The sequence below is a fragment of the Sitophilus oryzae genome, unplaced genomic scaffold, assembly GCF_002938485.1.
Source record: "Sitophilus oryzae breed Bouriz unplaced genomic scaffold, Soryzae_2.0 scaffold_815_pilon_pilon, whole genome shotgun sequence".
Classification (NCBI taxonomy): Eukaryota; Metazoa; Arthropoda; class Insecta; order Coleoptera; family Curculionidae; genus Sitophilus; species Sitophilus oryzae.
Genome location: NW_022147434.1, coordinates 1218365 through 1235513, shown reverse-complemented (window position 1 = coordinate 1235513; position 17149 = coordinate 1218365). Strand labels below are relative to the sequence as shown.

The following is a 17149-nucleotide window of genomic DNA, read 5'->3' as shown; positions in this document are numbered from 1 at the left end:
TTCGTAACATTTCTGCTATATTTTCTTTGCATTATAAATAAAAAGTTATCTACACGATTGCTGAAAATTGCTATCCACTAAAATTAAATGAATGCATTGTTTAAAATTTTTGAATGGAAAAAACAACCTTTCGATCTTAAAAATAAACAAAAGTTTTAATATCTAAAGTGATTCTTAAGCTATGGCAGGTTATGTGTTAAAATGCTGAGTTTTTAAGTTATCGCGATTACTGACGTTTTCTCGTTATTAAAAAAAATGGACACTTTAACGATATCCTTATAATTCCATTTCAGATGCTCAGAAACATATCTAATGATTTTATCTAGTTATCTTTTCGAATTTTTTTTTTTAAATAAGCGGTTTGCCATCGTTATTTTCCTTTACTTGATAGGGAAGGGCGTACCGGCAACGCCGCAACAGCACACCGTCGCATTTCTCTCACTCCGACTTAATATGTTATCTGTTTTAATTTGTTAATTTTTTAACATTATGTTGGATAATTTATTAGTTTATTTTTTTTAATATTGTATATTGTAATATACAGGGTATATATGTATTCCGGAAACAAAAAAGTTCGTATAAATCCTAAAAATCCTAATCCCGTCCTAAAATGCTTAGTTTCGGAGATACAGGGCGTAGAAGCTTCATTTTTATTTCGATTTTTTCCAAAAAATTTCTGAAGTAACGTTAATATTTGGATGAAAATTGGTGTCTGGGTGTTTTTTGCCATGAGAAATTTGATTTTGATGTCAATATGACTCCTATTTGTAGAAGGCGCCACCTACATGTGTTTTAACTGCTTTGAAGAGTAATAACTTTTCGTCCGCATCTGTATAAAACTACTGAGTAAAAAATCTACATTTGAAACGTTTTTTACGTAAAAAAAGTCTTTTGGTAGTAATCACTAGAATAATAGTTCTCGAGATATTTGGAACCGAAATTATCAATACCTGTAATCATTAATAGAAATTAAACATGCTGACTAAATAGTTACTAGACTGAAATCACAAATTTGAAATGTTTTTGTCCCAAAAGTTTAATAGAAACTGTTTTATCATCATTTTTCCCAAGAATAATTTATGATTAATTTAAAAAAATAAAAAGTTCCCAAATTTATCATGTACTACATGTTTATTTTTTGTCAATAATGACATTGTATTGACTATTTCTATTCTAAATATATTGAGAATGGTTGCTCGTAGCTATTTTACCAAGAGACATTTTTTATGTAAAAAATCACGGAAATGTAGTCAATATTTCTACTGTTTCCAGGGAAAGGTATAAAATAGAGGGTAGCACTGGCATTGGCCTAAAGGAAAACGTTATGCGCCTGGCAACAAAACATATGAGCATCTCCATCAATCACGTTGGTTGATTCCGGAATGCCATGATGAATTTTCTCAGCGTTGCCAGCTTGCCCGCAGCGGATGATATCTTTAGGAAACATTTTTGGTCACCTCAAGACCATCCTAATCATTAGGTAACCTTAGTAATCGTGAAATATTTACGAAGTATAGTTTTGAGTACCGTGGACTCTCTCTCCAATGGCCATTAGTTAATTATCAATCATTATCGATATTTAACTAATCGATTTTTGTAGAACAAAAATAAATGGTAAAAATAGTTTAATAGGTAATGCGTAAAAAAATTAAAATAAATGGTCATAAAGTTAGAAAAAATACCGCAATTTAACTGTAAAATATGTGTGTAAGTGATGTGACGTATATTACAAAAAGCAGTAAAGATTTTTTATTCGGATAATTTATATAGCAATTTTCGGTCAGTTAAATTTCTAATTAAAATTACGATCCTATTAGAACAAAGGCGAACTACTCGCTATAAGTTTGTTTAAGAAATAGAAGTAGCGACATTTTTATTGTTCATTAACGTATAGTTTCTACGCTTTAAGTTTCCATTAAAAGCTTTGAATATTTATGTTATGTCCTGTTAAACTCTGGGGTAGTAAAAAGGAAGTTTAAGATTTACGATTTTCTTCGAAAAAAGTTGGTATAAACTTATGTCCTAAAATGCTTCGTTTTGGAGATACAGGATGCAGAAGTTTCATTTTTATTTCGATTTTTTCCTAATAATTTCTGAACTAAATTCGGTATTTGGATGGAAATTAGCTTCTGGAGGTTTTTTAACATGAGAAATTTGATTTCGATGTCAATATGACTCTTACTTGTAGGGGGCGCTACCTGCATCTTTTGTAACTGATTTGAAGAATAATAACTTTTTGTCCGTATCTGTATAAAACTACTGAGTGAAAGAATATTACATTTCCGTAATTTTTTACGTAAAAAAGTCTCTTGGTAAAAATCGGTACTACCAACTGTTTTTAAGATATTTGGAATGGAAATAGTCAATACATATCATTATTGACAAAAAATAGATATATTGACTATATGATAAAAAAAGAGATAAATTTGTGAACTTTTGGTTTTTTAAACTAATCATGAGTTTTTTTAGAAAAAAATAAGATAAAACAGTTTCTGTTAAACTTTTGGCACAAAAACATTGCAAGTATATTATTTCAGACTAATAACTATCCAGTCAACACGTGTAATTTTTGTCAATTTATTGCATGTATTGACTATTTCCATTCCAGATATCTTGAGAACGGTTGCTCGCAGCGATTTTTAACAAGAAACATTTTTTACGTAAAATCAGGCGTAAATGTATATTTTTTCACTCAGTAGTCTAATACAGGGACGGACGAAAAGTTAATACTCTTCAAAACAGTAAAAAAACATGTAGGTGGCTCCCTCTATAAGTAGGAGTCATATTGACATCGAAATCAAATTTCTCATGTTAAAAAACCCCTACGTATCAATTTTCATCCAAATACCGACATTAGTTAATTATATTAAGTAAAGATTATTTCGAAAAAATCGAAATAAAAATGAAACTTCTACATCCTGTTTCTCCGAAATGAAGCATTTTAGGACATAAGTTTATACGAACTTTTTTACTTATTTTTATGTGCAGAATATGGTGCCGAAGTTTCCGGAATACAATTTGGACCACCCTGTATATGGTGTAATGGTGTTAATTTAGTTGTCTATTTAAAGTATAAACCCAGAAAAAAAAATAAATATACACTAGAAATGTATGTATTTCTTTAATTAAATTCGGCCTTGGATTTTTTATTGCGGATTTTAAAAGCTCTTGTGGTCGCAAAATCAATGATGCACTTGTCAATGATATTTGTCAATGATATTTGCCATAATCATTGCCTGGAAACTTATATGGTGAAATTTTGATAAAATAATTTAGTACTCACTAAAAACACGGTATGTCGCAAGTGGTAGGAAAAATAATTTTTAGAGGTTACTAGTTTATTTGGTTGCCTGTGATATGCATATACAGGGTGTTTCCTAATTAATCTAAAAAATAAAAAATCGTTAGAAAACGGCTTCAGGCGGGCTCTTAATAAGTATATTTATTTTTTTCTCGGCAACCGTTTGATGAACAAGAAAAACTCAAAAGATCAATTTTGTTGAAAAAGGGTGGCCAGTCAAGAAAAAAATATATTTTCTTTAAAAAAGCAGTAGTGTACCATTTATGTTAAGCAAAATATCGATTTTTTTTTTTAATTTTTAACACCCTGTAGATCAGAAAGGAAGTACTTTAGACCCAATGGTTATATAAAAATTGTTTTAAGAACACATGAGGAATCACACCACAATTTTTTAGACTAATCAATTGCCTGATAAAAGAACCGCACATTTGCCAAGTTACAGCACCGACATATGTTCTATCGTTTCTACACATGGCTACGATTCTATATAATCCTATAATTAGCTTTAGATACCCATAGGCTTACAATGCCCTGTTAGTAGACCTACTACAGTTGTGACTGTCTTTTTGTCTGTAATTATCAGCCCTGTCGTGAATTTCTGGTGAGTTTATGCATCATTCTAGACATTTGTTTTACCCACCGTTTTGTGACCATTCTTGTGACTGCATTTGCAACGCCGCTGAAGGGTTCTGGGCTAATGAATGGCATTGATGAGCCTTGTGTGGCAATTTCATCTGCCTTTTTGTTACACACAGCATACGGAACGATGGGTGGCAAACAAATCTCTAGAATGGTGGAGAGACTCACCAGGGTAGAGACAGGCAGAAAAGTTCATAGTAGAACATTCGCCAAAATGCACGGTAGACCTTATAAGTAAAAGCTGTACTGAGTCTACTAACAGGGCGTTGGCTAAGTAATGGGGTTGACGTACGAAGCCATGTGCAGGTTCTGCCAATCTCAAGAGGAAACGACAGAACACATTCTATGTCGGTTCGATAACCTGGCAAATGTGCGGTCTCGGTAATAGGCAATAATAGGCCATTGCCAGGGAACTATATGGAGGGTTCAGTCTCCAAGTTGCTAGACTTTGTGAAAAGGATAGGACTGGAGAATGTAACCTAAGGATTAGAAGAGGACCACAATAGATCTGAAAAAGTCGCAGTGGATCAGGCCGATAGCCACCTCTAGAGATCTAATCTAATCTAACTCAACAAATACTCAGCATCACACACTAGTTTAGTATTGACCTCCGATTGTCTTTGGCTGTCTGTGGAGATGGCAGTAATTGACAAATTTTTTGGTAACATTTGACCAGAAAATTATTAATATAATATGAATTTTTCGAAGAAATGCGATACATCATTGACTTTGGGACCTCAAAAACTCTTAAAATTCATAAATTCATTCATTTTTAAAAACCTTCGGAAGTATTCGGATTGTTTAAACTTTGAAGGTGGAATTTTGCTCAGCATCAAATTGTGCATGCCTTCATTCAACCGACCTCACATTTCTTCTAGTTTTCAAAATCCCAGTGACTAAGTTCAAATTTGAGACACCATGTATAGTTATCGACATTACAGGTACATAACTGACATAAAAATAAAACTATTATTACAGTTTATTCAGTACTAACGGGTCATCTTTGTTTTTTTTTGATACTGCGCCTGTTGGGCACATTACGACATGTAAAGCGCTAATCTCAATCATTTTTTAAACGATATTTCATAAAATATAAAATAAAAAAATTAAAATTTAGTTAGTAAATTCTACAGTTGAAAATTAAAAAGAAAAAGAGTTTGAATTGTTAGTGATTTAAGTATCAGTTATAGAAACTGTCAACTAACTCAATAAAATCAGTTAAGATAATAGGTAATTTGCTCAATAGGTATATTTTTATTGTAGGTTGGCGATCAAATTCTAGAAGTGAACGGTCAATCGTTCATGGACGTGACGCATGATGAGGCTGTTGCACAACTGAAGTACCACAAACGGATGTCACTGGTGGTAAGGGATGTAGGCAAAGTACCACACTCGTGCACCGCCTATGATAGAGACTTCGATCTTTGTAGTCCAGGGTAAGTCAAATATTAACTGTAGGAGTTATGGAATATTCATGAATAAAACTACCTGCTTAAAGATTGGAAATGCAGTATCTTTGATTCAGTCTTTATTAGACATATGTAGGAACCAAGGGTGGGTAAAAAAATCCGACTATTTTTTTTCACTTTATACTCTGGAAAAAGGGTTGGTAGACACCTCAAAATAGACCTCTAATAGAAAAGTCCTCTGCCTTTCAGTTTTCTATTTTTTCCTTATTAATAGAAAAAAAATCATATCTCGGTATCTACTATTTGGAAAAAATATCTCGTCTCATGCAAGTGTCAAATTATCTACATTTCTTCCCTCTTTCATTTCCCTCATCCATTTCCCTCACCCATTTCCCCCACTCGGTTTTTCTCATTTCTCGCCTTAATTAAGCACAATATTCAAGAAAAAAACAACAAAAATAAACAAGAAGATTAACAATAATAATTGAAGATTTTAATACATTTATTTGTTGAAATCAATGGTCAAACTTGACTTATTGTTAATCGATATTATTAAGGGCCTGATAATGTGTTTCACTCATTGAGGTTTCACTGCTACAAAAACTTAACTCCTGACTTGTGCCAGGTCTTCTAATGTCAACGAAAGAAGGTAAAGAGTTTAAATTGCTACAGGAAGACGATGGCAATGATGTCGTTCAAGATATCATATTTGCGGTTTTAGTTTGGTTGGCTACAGATGCATCCACATAACCCTCAGTCACAGCACTGATAGACGCTTCAGCTGTAAAATATCAGCTCCACTATTTACCAGCAATATAGCCGCTGTTCGTCTAAAAGCATGACCTGTGTTTTCGCATTGGGAAGTTTCAAAAAGCTAGCAATTTTGTACGGAAATTTAAATATAGAATTCTATCCAAAGGGTTGATTTTGAGCTTTTCCTAATCGATACTGAACAAAAAATTTCTCATTTTCAATATCTTTTCGTAAATGTATAAATTCTTTTACAATTTCTATCAACTTGTGTTAGTTATCATAAATGATCTGCTCTTGTAAGTTTTTGTATCGGGAATTTCTATGCAAATTTTGTTTTATAAAATATCAATATGCATAGTTTTCATCTTCATTTGCTCATCACTTCGACACGCCCCAGACACACCTACTATAAGTGCAACCTAAAACAATGAAAAGAAATATTTAAAAACAGAAAAAGAAAACATTTAAAAAAAAGCCTTACTTTAATAGGAAGGAATTCTTGAGGTGCTTTCGTGAGAAAATCCTCCAAGTTTTGCCTGGTAAAAATGCTAGACTTTTTTGGCTTAAAACCTACATTCTGGCGTTTTAAAAAAGCGACGAATTTGTGATATTTTGTCTTTCCCCTTAATTCTAGCATTGCCCTTATCATGCTGTACGTAGCCCAAAGAGTAGATGGCTTTTTCTGCCTTGCCATGTCGCTAAAATATGCCATCAAGACTGTCTTCGAAGCAATATTCTTAGCATTTCCTTCGGCACACCATTTTTCGTATACTTTCAATGCTATTTCATATCGCTCCCTACTTTTCTCTGGAAGTAAACTGGCTTCTGCTCTTTTTGCAGCTTCTGTAACTTCTGGTGGAGTGCTAATATTAAAGTAGTCTTTATTATCAGAACTTTTCGACAATATTCTGGCTTTCTATGATATATAAATTCGAAAAAGCGAACGAGAAATTAAAAACTGTCAGCTAGTGGTTTGTTTTGCTGTTGAAGGTTTGCGCCATAACAACCACTGGTACCGGTAACTATAGATATGGAAATGCCAAAACAGAAAACGACAAATTTTCGCATATTTATTTATTTTTTTCAAAATAAAATACTGTCCCTACTTTTTAATTAATGATGTCAATGCAAAACCTTTGAAGGCGGGTAAAAGGACAATAACTCACAATCTTTAAGTTGTTTAATTTAAATTTTAATGCTAAAAAAAGCAAGGGGGACGACATGTTTCGGGAATTTAAACTATTCCCATCATCAGGCCCAAAGACAAAAGTCACCTAGGAAGTACAACCACTCGGAAGAAATAAAATTAGTTACAGTTGTTAACATTTACACAACTCATTCATTGTAATTATAAATTGTATAACTCTTCAAGAAGGAAGCCTTTCGTTGTAATACCAAATAAATGTCTATATCATAATCTCTATACCCTCCATACCATCTTATTTCGATTTTATATTTTAATTTTTGACGAGAATGGACGTTCGTCTTAAAAGAATGTTTCTGTGATAATGTGAACATTCCGAAACATGTCGCCCCTCTTGCTTTTTTAAGCATTAAAATTTAATTTAACAACTTAAAGATTGTGAGTTATTGTCCTATAGTTTACCCGCCTTCAAAGGTTTTGCTTTGATAATATGTACTTACACTGGGTTAGAGAACGTTTAATTAATGATGTGGTTGTAAATAAAATAGTATACAAACCTCAGAGGAAAGTTTTCATTATTGCCTCGAGATTTAGTTAATCTCTCGACAGTAATGAAACACTTCCCTCCTCGGTATGTAATATACTATTAAATTAAATAACGTAATATCTATTATTTTTCGGATTTTTGCAGTAGTCGATTAGCCGCAGCCTCGTGGGCTACTAGAAAGTGGGCTGCAGCTCTGCAAGCTGTTGAGGAAAAAGCTCGAATATTGTTGAGCCGACCCGAGTTCGGAGCCCTTGTCTACTATACGGACGAGTACGCTGCCAGACATATGACCATAGATGCCTTCGTTGAGTGTATGACTGAATTACTAAATACACCCGATAAGGTAAGTTATTTTAGTTTAATTTTTTACTTAAATAATTCGAACCAATTATGACTTCTAGAACACGTCAGACGGTAGCTGTCTTTCCTTCAACGACACGGAGCACCTTATAGCAACTGAGCAACAATGTAAATTTTAATTAAAAGTTATAGACAATCACGCATAATGAAACAAAATATCTTCCTAGACTGACATACAGTTCATATCAAATAAATTTTTAGTCACTTGATTAAACTAGACCGGCACAGCGTTGCTCACTTTTATAGATTTTCTTTTAATCAAAATATTTTAGGAAACAAAAATAAATTAATTATAAATATATAAACAGTTATTATTTACATTAACAAAACTCACCTTCTTAACAGTACTTAAGGGACATTACTACCTCTTTCCCGATTACGTAACTAAAAGTTTAATTGATATCAAATATAGCCTTTAATTTTGAAATGTTTGATTAGATGTATCGTGTGTAAACTAAATGAAATCTTAAATTACTAAGTTTAGGCATTAAAGCAAAAAATTTGTCCGTAATGGAGTTGATTGCAGGCAAGCGTGAGTTTATCTACATAGGACATCAGAATTATTACATTTTTTAAGTCTTTTTCAGATTGTGGAAATTTCCAGATTTGAATTGCTAATGAGGTTGTTCTTGCTTGATATAAAAACTGCTTTTTTAAATTTACGCTTTTTCCAATGAGGCTCCATTCTGCTTAGACCACATTCATCATTTGGACCTCATTGTTTCTCCTCTCGCGTATGTTTTTTGTATGTTTGTTAAATCGCAGATTTAGAGGACGGTTTCGTCAATGACTTTCCAGTTCTGACTGAAGAGCAGTCTTTCTACACTCAGATGCAAAAAACACGCAACGGAGAAATTTTAGGTCAAATTTAAAGTGTTATATTTTTGTTATTCTTAGCCCTATTTTCATTAATTTTTTAGCAAACTGTATATAATTATGTCAACTTTAATTCGTAAACTAAGTTTTTTTATAAACTTTAGTATTTGGCATATTATACAGGGTTAATGGAAGGGTTGTTTTTTTACCCTTTTTTAGCTTTAAAACACCTAGAATATAATTTTACGGTCAGAACCATGTCTCCTAAGCATTTTTTTTTGGATCATGTCAATACATGCTCTAGTTAATTTTTAAGAGCGAAATGAACTTGCCACCAACAATTTGCGATTTTTTCAATGATCATTTCTTTTTGAAGTAATTTTTCAATATGACAAGGCCGCTTTGGTGATTATTGTGAACTATATGCTACTATGAACTGACCATCATGTTCGACGTTTGGGAAATGGTTGGCAGGAGGATTAGAGGTCGCGAAGCTGTACCAGCTTCACTAAATGAACTTCGTTAGGTTCTTAAAGAAGAATGAGAAAGCATAACGCAGTATGGTATATGCAGCCTTAATGACAGTATTATTGGACGTATACAGGCAATTATATCAGCCAAGGGAGGCAATACAAAATATTAGGGTATTTTTTACAATTTTTGTTTTTGTTGTTATCGTTATTAATGTTTATTAAAACCAGGACAGTATCGTTAGTCTTTAACGTTTTTTTTTAATTTAGTATAGAGTATCCAATGCAGCGTAATACGCCGTTACGACAATAGGCACCAAATCCAACTCATCATATTAAAAAATTACATCAAAATGTAATGATAATTGAAAAAATTGCAAATTGATCGTGATCAGTTCATTTCGCTCTTAAAAATTAACCAAAGCATGTATTGACATGAATCAAAAAACAAAATGCTCAGGAGTCATGGTTCTGGCCGTAAAATTATATTTTAGGAAAATTTACACGCGAAATTATTGCACAGGGTGTTTTAAAGTTAAGGTAAAAAACCAATCCCCCGATTAACCCTGTATAATATGCTAAATACTAAAGTTTATAAAAAAAAACTTAGTTTACGAATTAGAGTTGATATAATAATATACAGTTTGCTAAAAAAATCATGAAAATAGGGCTAAAAACAACAAAAATATAACACTTTAAATTTGACCAAAATTTTCTCCGTTGCGATTTTCTTGCATCTGAGTGTAGAAGCGTTTAGTCCATTTTTTGGCCAAATTTTGGCAAAGAAAAACTGCTAAGCTCTGTGAAAGAATTTTACCGAAAAACTAGTTTACTTGAAAAATGGATAAAAAATCATAAAATTAGTATATCTCCTACATAACACAAAAACCTACTTATGATAATATCTGAAAAAAATTGAAAAAACTGTTGACTGACTTTTAGTCGTGAGATTTTTCTTTCTTTTTCTGCTACCACGGTCTGTGTCATCTACTACATGATCCCCAGTCGTAGTTACATTCATTATTTTGCAATAACAAATAGCAGTAAATCCACTAGACACAAGGACATAGTTCTGTTTGTTTGTCTCCCGCCAATGGACATAGAAAGTCAAAGGTATTTTCCCCATTTAATTCGAATTGGATAAAATGGATTTAGATAGTCGTTTCTGACATAATGTAATATATGTAGTTTGCAATACCACCTTGGTTTAAAATCTTAAAAAATGGACAAAATGCATTTAGAAAATTTGCTCTTCAACTACTCACGGTAGGTAGATAACAGTAGCTGGTATAGCCGGAAACAGTACTGGGAGAATTTTCAGGTCAGGGGCTTGGAACACCCTCAAAAGGAAAATTCCACTTCTCCAACTCCCAGTGGATGACACACCAAGAATTTACAACTTTGAGAAACACTGTAGTATTGAGTAATAAAAAGGATTGGGAAGAAAGAAACGCCTTACTCAGCATATAAAAGACCATACCATAACGTGGTATACTGATGCTTCCAAAACCAAAGCAGTGACAGGGATAGGAGTAGTTGGGCCGAAAACTAAATACTCCGAACCAATGGGCACCTACCCCAGTATCCTTCAGGCAGAAATTTACGCTATCAAAAGATGCGTACAATTTATCTTAGATAGGAACTATCGAAAACAGGAAATTGCCATCCTATCCAATAGTCAAGCAGCACTTAACGCGATCAACTCAGTAACCATTAATTCGAAGTTGGTCAAAGAATGCCAAAGAAGCTCAACAAATTAAGCAAAGAAAATAAAGTCCTCCTACTCTGGGTGCCTGCTCACCAAGAGATAGAAGGCAATGAAAAAGCAAATGATCTAGCTAGGAAAGAAGCGAACATTGTACTAACTGGACCAGAACCGTTCTGTTTTCCAAACGGGAACCAACTGAAAGCGGAACTGAAGAATCTGGAAGACTCCATCCGTAGCTTGGAATAGGTGTCCTCCAACGGTCTAAGACACTCGAAAAAGTTCCTCAGAACTTACGACCGAGAAAAATCAAAGGTTTTCCTTGATTTAAGTAAAAACAATCTTCGGATTGTCACGGGGTTTCTAACAGAACACTGTCTCCTTAACGAACACCTCAGTAGGCTGAAGCTGAGAAACAACGGCGAATGCAGATTCTGTGGGGAAAATGGGGAACCAGAACATCTTATCACTGAGTGCTCCGAGACGACGACCATTCGTGCCATGAACTTTGGTACGGCTGATGTTGAGGATGGAGAGCTGGCCTCTGTGGAACCGTCTCAGATACTGACTTTTGTTAAAGCCCTGAGACTGTATGATGAGTTATAACTCGTTATAACTCAAGAACACACAACATAGATCTATAAGGTCGCAGTGATTAGCTCCCCTCTTAAACATTCTACATTCTACCTGGTAGATGCACTTTTTCTCTTGTAGTGCTGTTTCCGGCTTTGTTTTTTTAAAATGCTTCTTACCGTAATTCCAGACAAAGTAAAATCAATTATATAATAAATAAATGTATTAAATATTTTGAGGTAAATGAAATTATTTGAATATTCCGTGTTTACTAATATTGAACCAAATTAATAATAGAGCCCACAAGTTTTGCTTAAGTTAGTTCTGAAACCACAATAGTTCAGCGCAATCAATTCTGTTGTATGTTAATTGAACGCTGTTTTGTTTTGTTAATTTCCAGTACACGCTCATGACCGAATTAAGGGAAATAGTAGCGATCGAAGACCGACAGAAGTTCGACGAATTAGTTTACAGACGGAACGAGGAGTCGACAAGGGCCAGGGATCCTAGGGAATACGATTACCGCCATTCGAGGGTAAGTAATTTAGGATTGTATTTATGTTTGATGACTAAAATCTTACACTTTGGTTGTTTCAGTGTTATTATGGGATGATCTTGAAAGTTATCCAAAATTCGTAAAAACTTACAAACAGAAAATCAGCCCTTACAGTTTTTTGGTTAATTTTCAAGATCATCAACTTAATATTAAAAGCAACTAATAAAATAAGGACACAGTCACACTTCACACATTCTGTTTCTTTAAGAGGAATTATTCGCCTACGCCTATGTTGGATGCTGCTCTAACGTAAAAAAACGTATGGAAACGTTCAAAAAAGATACAAAAGTAATGAAGAAATATAATATCAGAAAAATAATTAAGAAATTAAATATGAAAACACTAAAAAGGTTGAGTGCAGATAATTGAATGAACTGTTTTACGATACGAAACGATAAGAAAGAGCCAGTCTTTCTTATCGCTTCAGCTTTTACATTTGAAAGCTGACCAAAACACCATTGTAATCAAGTTTATATAAAGTTCACTATGCACTGTGTCAATTTTAAAACTTCCCACCCTTAATATTTTTCTTGCAGTTAAAAATATGAAAAATCGGAAAGACACGTCAATTTTCTTTGTAAGGGGGCACTTAAATGAATATTTTAAGCTTTTCCTTTCAAACCCCTTTGGGGGGGGGGGGAAGATGCTTCTCTTACAATCTTAAATGGGAATGGGGTCAAGTGGCATATCGTTTTAAAGGGCGTTTAGTTCTCTTTTCAGTGGTATTCTACTTTGTTGCTTTTTGTTTAGAGGTTTCCGAATAATCGCGTTTCAAAGTTGCAGAAACAATCAAACATGCCTGCGTTGAGACTTTGGTTTTCAGGGTTGTGTTTACACATTTTTTTTTCAATGGATCTCATTGTAGTACAAATCATTAGAAGACTAGGTTACACCACTTACACCCACATCTTATAAGTTGTTCAAAATAATTGTCCATTTTTCCGTAAACAATAATAATTTCTGTTTTCAAACTCCTCCCTAACATTTCGGAAACCTTCACCGGTAATTGACCGGCATTCTGCTGCAAGTCGCCTTTTAAGTGCATCAATATCAGTAAGTTGTATTTTATAAACAATGGGTTTAAGATGTCCCCAAAGAAAGAAGTCTAAGCGTATAGAATCCAGTAATCTTGGAGGCTATTCAATTGGTCCCCTTTTGCTAATCCACGTACCCGGAAATCTCTCGATTTGCTACTGCTACTGCGGACCGGAAGAAAATAATGAGGCGGAGCACCGTCCTGCTGGAATGTTAACAAATCCTCCTTACCACCGGATTACCCTCTGCATAAATTTGAGTTTCTAGCTCTTGGGTGATAAGAGGATTAATAGTATCTTGAAGCATATTAAGATACAGATCACCGCTGTCAGGTTTCCTTCAATAAATAAAGCACCAATAATAGCATTTCCAAGAATACCAGCCCAAACACTAACTTTTTGGAGATATTGTGTATGTCCTTCTCAAAAAATATGCGGGTTTTCGTCACTCCAATATCGAAAATTTTGTTTGTTAACATTTCCATTTAGAAAAATTGAACATTCATCGGATTCATTCATGTTCGGGTTGGCGTTGACTTGACGACTCTAGATGTCACAAAATTCTATTCTATCAAAATCATCAATTATTAGAAAGTCCTTGAAGTATCTGCATTTTGTATGGATGGAATTTATGCATTTTCATTGTTTTTTCTTACAGTCTCGTGTGATATTCCTATCTGTAGTCCTACTGTCCGCAAGGAGCTGGTGGGCTCTGCAGCAAATAATCCTAAAACCTAAATTTGAGCTCCTTCATTCATCACTCGTAGGTTATTTCTTTCTCTATTACTCACCGAACCAGTTTCGGAGAACTTTGCCACCAAATCCAGCACATATCTGTGACTTACTTCACGATTTTGATTTCTCTCATTGAAAACCAATGCCTACGTGCGCACTTTCCAACCTCTCCATAAATGAAAATAATATCATTCTCACACTTTATGCACTTAATAAAAGTTATCACTGAACAGCCCAACAAGCAAAAGCGAATTGACAATAGTAATATTCCTGTTTTGGCTACATCTTTAAAATTTGCTGAACAGGTTTTTTTTTGTTAAAGCAACAACGTATTTTTGGAATTTGTTGATAGGCTTTTTATGGAATTTCAGTGATAAGACAAGACATGATATCATTTCAGTGATAAGACAAGACCAAGTGAAGGGGAGGCAGGGGAGGGCCGTGCCCCCCCCCCCCCTGGATGTCCACTCATTCGAATTTGAGAAAGAAACTGAAGGAAATGTTTATGATGTATTCTATTTACTAGTATTTCAATCCCCCTAGAACAATGTAATAGCTACTTCCATGTTGTCAACTAATTATTTGTACGACAAGGAGACCCATTGCAATAATTTTTATGTAAATACTAGCCTGAAAACCAAAATCTCAATGCAGGCATGTTTAATTGTTTTTGCAACTTTGAAACGCGATTATTATTAGACATTAGTGTTAGAAAAATATCGATATAGTAATAGTTTACAATAGTAAAATATCAACGGTAAACATCGATGTTTTGCTTCACATACTAATAACCTACTTGTTCATATACTAATAACGCTATTTACCAATGGGGTTTTTCCAAATTAGGCTAGCGCATATTTTCTGCCAAAGTTATTTATATAAATTTAACTTATCTCTTTGCACTGTCTGTAATCATTTTTTTCTCTTTCATTCATATTTAAATATCTACCTTTATATTTGATATAACATAAAACAAAATGGCACGTAATACGGACAAAGAGCAATTAAAACAATGCTTTACTACAATTAATTAAGAAGACATGGTTAAGCATTAATTAGGCATATTATAATACAGAAAGGGTCTCCAGTTTTAAATGCTGCGTTAAAAGCTAAAAGCAACTATTATTACGCTTTCTCGGCATCGTTTCATTATTATACAGGGTGATTCACGGTGATATTAGTAGGTTGGAGTTTTATGTCTTATATTTTTTTTAAATTACTTTCATTAACTTTGTTATTGTAGTTCACTAGTACTTTTAATACATAGTATTTTTATTTGTCTATACCATCCTATATCAATCTCTAATAGTTTTTGAGATACAAAATAAAACTTATGGAAAATTAACAAAAGCGTAATCTTATTTGTAAAATTATGATTTCAGCAAATTGAAAGTTGAAATTTGGGTTATATATGATTTTTTTTGTAGTGAAAAAATCTGCAAACCAGAGACCGTTTGCGGTACTGTCGGGGTGTTGGGGTACCTTACCGACTAAAAGCTGCTTTGAGTATTTCCCTGGGGAACTATCTTTTGGTATTACTTTTCGAGGAGGTGGTTCTACTGTGATGTTTTAGTTACTTCGTCTAGCTTCTTTCTTTTTTATATCTATTAGTGTCTCCATAAAAGTGTGAACACTAATCCAGTTTTCTGGGGATCAAATCATCTCTGGAACTAGATCGGAAATCTTAATTTTATCGACTCTTAGATTTTGTATAGCACTCTTCGTTCAGCTGTCTATCGGTTACATTCCAAAAGGGTATGCTCCACCGTATCAGCATTGGAGTCGCCATAGAGACATCTCGGGCTATCAATTAACTTTAATTTATAAAGGTAATACCTGAAACAACAGTGACCAGAAAGAAATTGGCTCATGGCATAGCTCAGTTCTCCATATTCTCTATTTATAGTGCTCTAGTGCATTTACCTTTCCCATTTCTGTTTTCACTCCATATCTTTAACACCATATTTCAAAAACTCTATTTCTACTTTCTTCCGCTGTTCTTCCTGAATGTTCTTGCCTTTCCATTCTTTCTTCAATTACTATGTCTATTGGGGCCATTGAGTTAGAAGATCTAAGTGTCAATATAATGAATTATATTATGTTAATTATGCGATAGCACGGTTTAGCAAAAAATATATATTAACAGTACTAATTAATTCGTAACTAATGTGAGTATATATTTTTAACTAAATATTAATAAAATTTTGTTTACTAAAATGTTATTTTTAATATTTTAATTAATACGTTGCTAGGAAATACACGTTATTCAATTTTTGTTTATTTTTAGACTGAAAATTCTCGTTAAAATTTACATCCGTGGCAAAGGGATGAGCCTGGGCGACCCGGATAAAAGTCAATAGAATATGCATATAACGTACTCAGCAGAATTTTACTGTATTTATAATTAATGCACGTTACTCTTCATATCGCTTTTCATGTTTATATAACATCTACTTAACATCTACTTTACAATAAATATTGAGGATTAAAATGTTTATAGTAGTATTTCATAATTTTGAAGTTTATGATTCGCCGATATTATTTCTGAGAGTGTGAGATATAATTTGTAAATGGAAGTGCACTGGTGTGTGTTGTTACCGGGTACATTTGGTATTGTTGAAAATAAAAGATTACGGTTTTCGCAAACGTTGCTTACGTTTTCGTAAAACCAGTGATGTGTTGGTATTTAAGTAACGCGATTTTGGTTAGTTATTTTTTAGTAACGCCGTGTCACGCTCCACAACGAATTAGGAACCTGTTACTGAAGAACGACGAAACTGTAAATCATTTATAATTTGCAAATAAATTATTTATAATCGCTCTTGGATTAAGCTCGGACGCAGTAACTTAGGGTCGCGACTTCGTCAATCGCGAACAGTAGCAATTGGAACTGGTAAGTACGTAGCATCGCGCGATCTCGGCCGCTTCGTCTGTCGCCAAGAGATGTAATTGGAACTGGTAACGACCTATACCGCGACGTACTTCGCTACAGTGCCAGTGGTTGCGCGACTGCTAAAGCGTTTGTAGGGTAGAGTTTTCGTCGGTCGCGAACACTAGGAACTGGAACTGGTAAGTACGTAGCATCGCGCTTTGATCGGTAGCTATTG

The 17149-nt window shown here is 33.8% G+C and overlaps 1 protein-coding gene across 1 annotated transcript in view; it reads left to right on the top strand.

The window, feature by feature from the left end:
• The window catches only part of LOC115889573 (whirlin), a 331512-nt gene that overhangs the window by 88952 nt on the left and 225411 nt on the right, over positions 1 to 17149 (top strand). The window contains exons 6-8 of the mRNA XM_030909626.1: positions 5204 to 5376; positions 7938 to 8136; positions 12118 to 12252. Of these exons, the coding sequence (XP_030765486.1) occupies positions 5204 to 5376; positions 7938 to 8136; positions 12118 to 12252 (507 nt within the window). The remainder of the gene's footprint in view (positions 1 to 5203; positions 5377 to 7937; positions 8137 to 12117; positions 12253 to 17149) is intronic.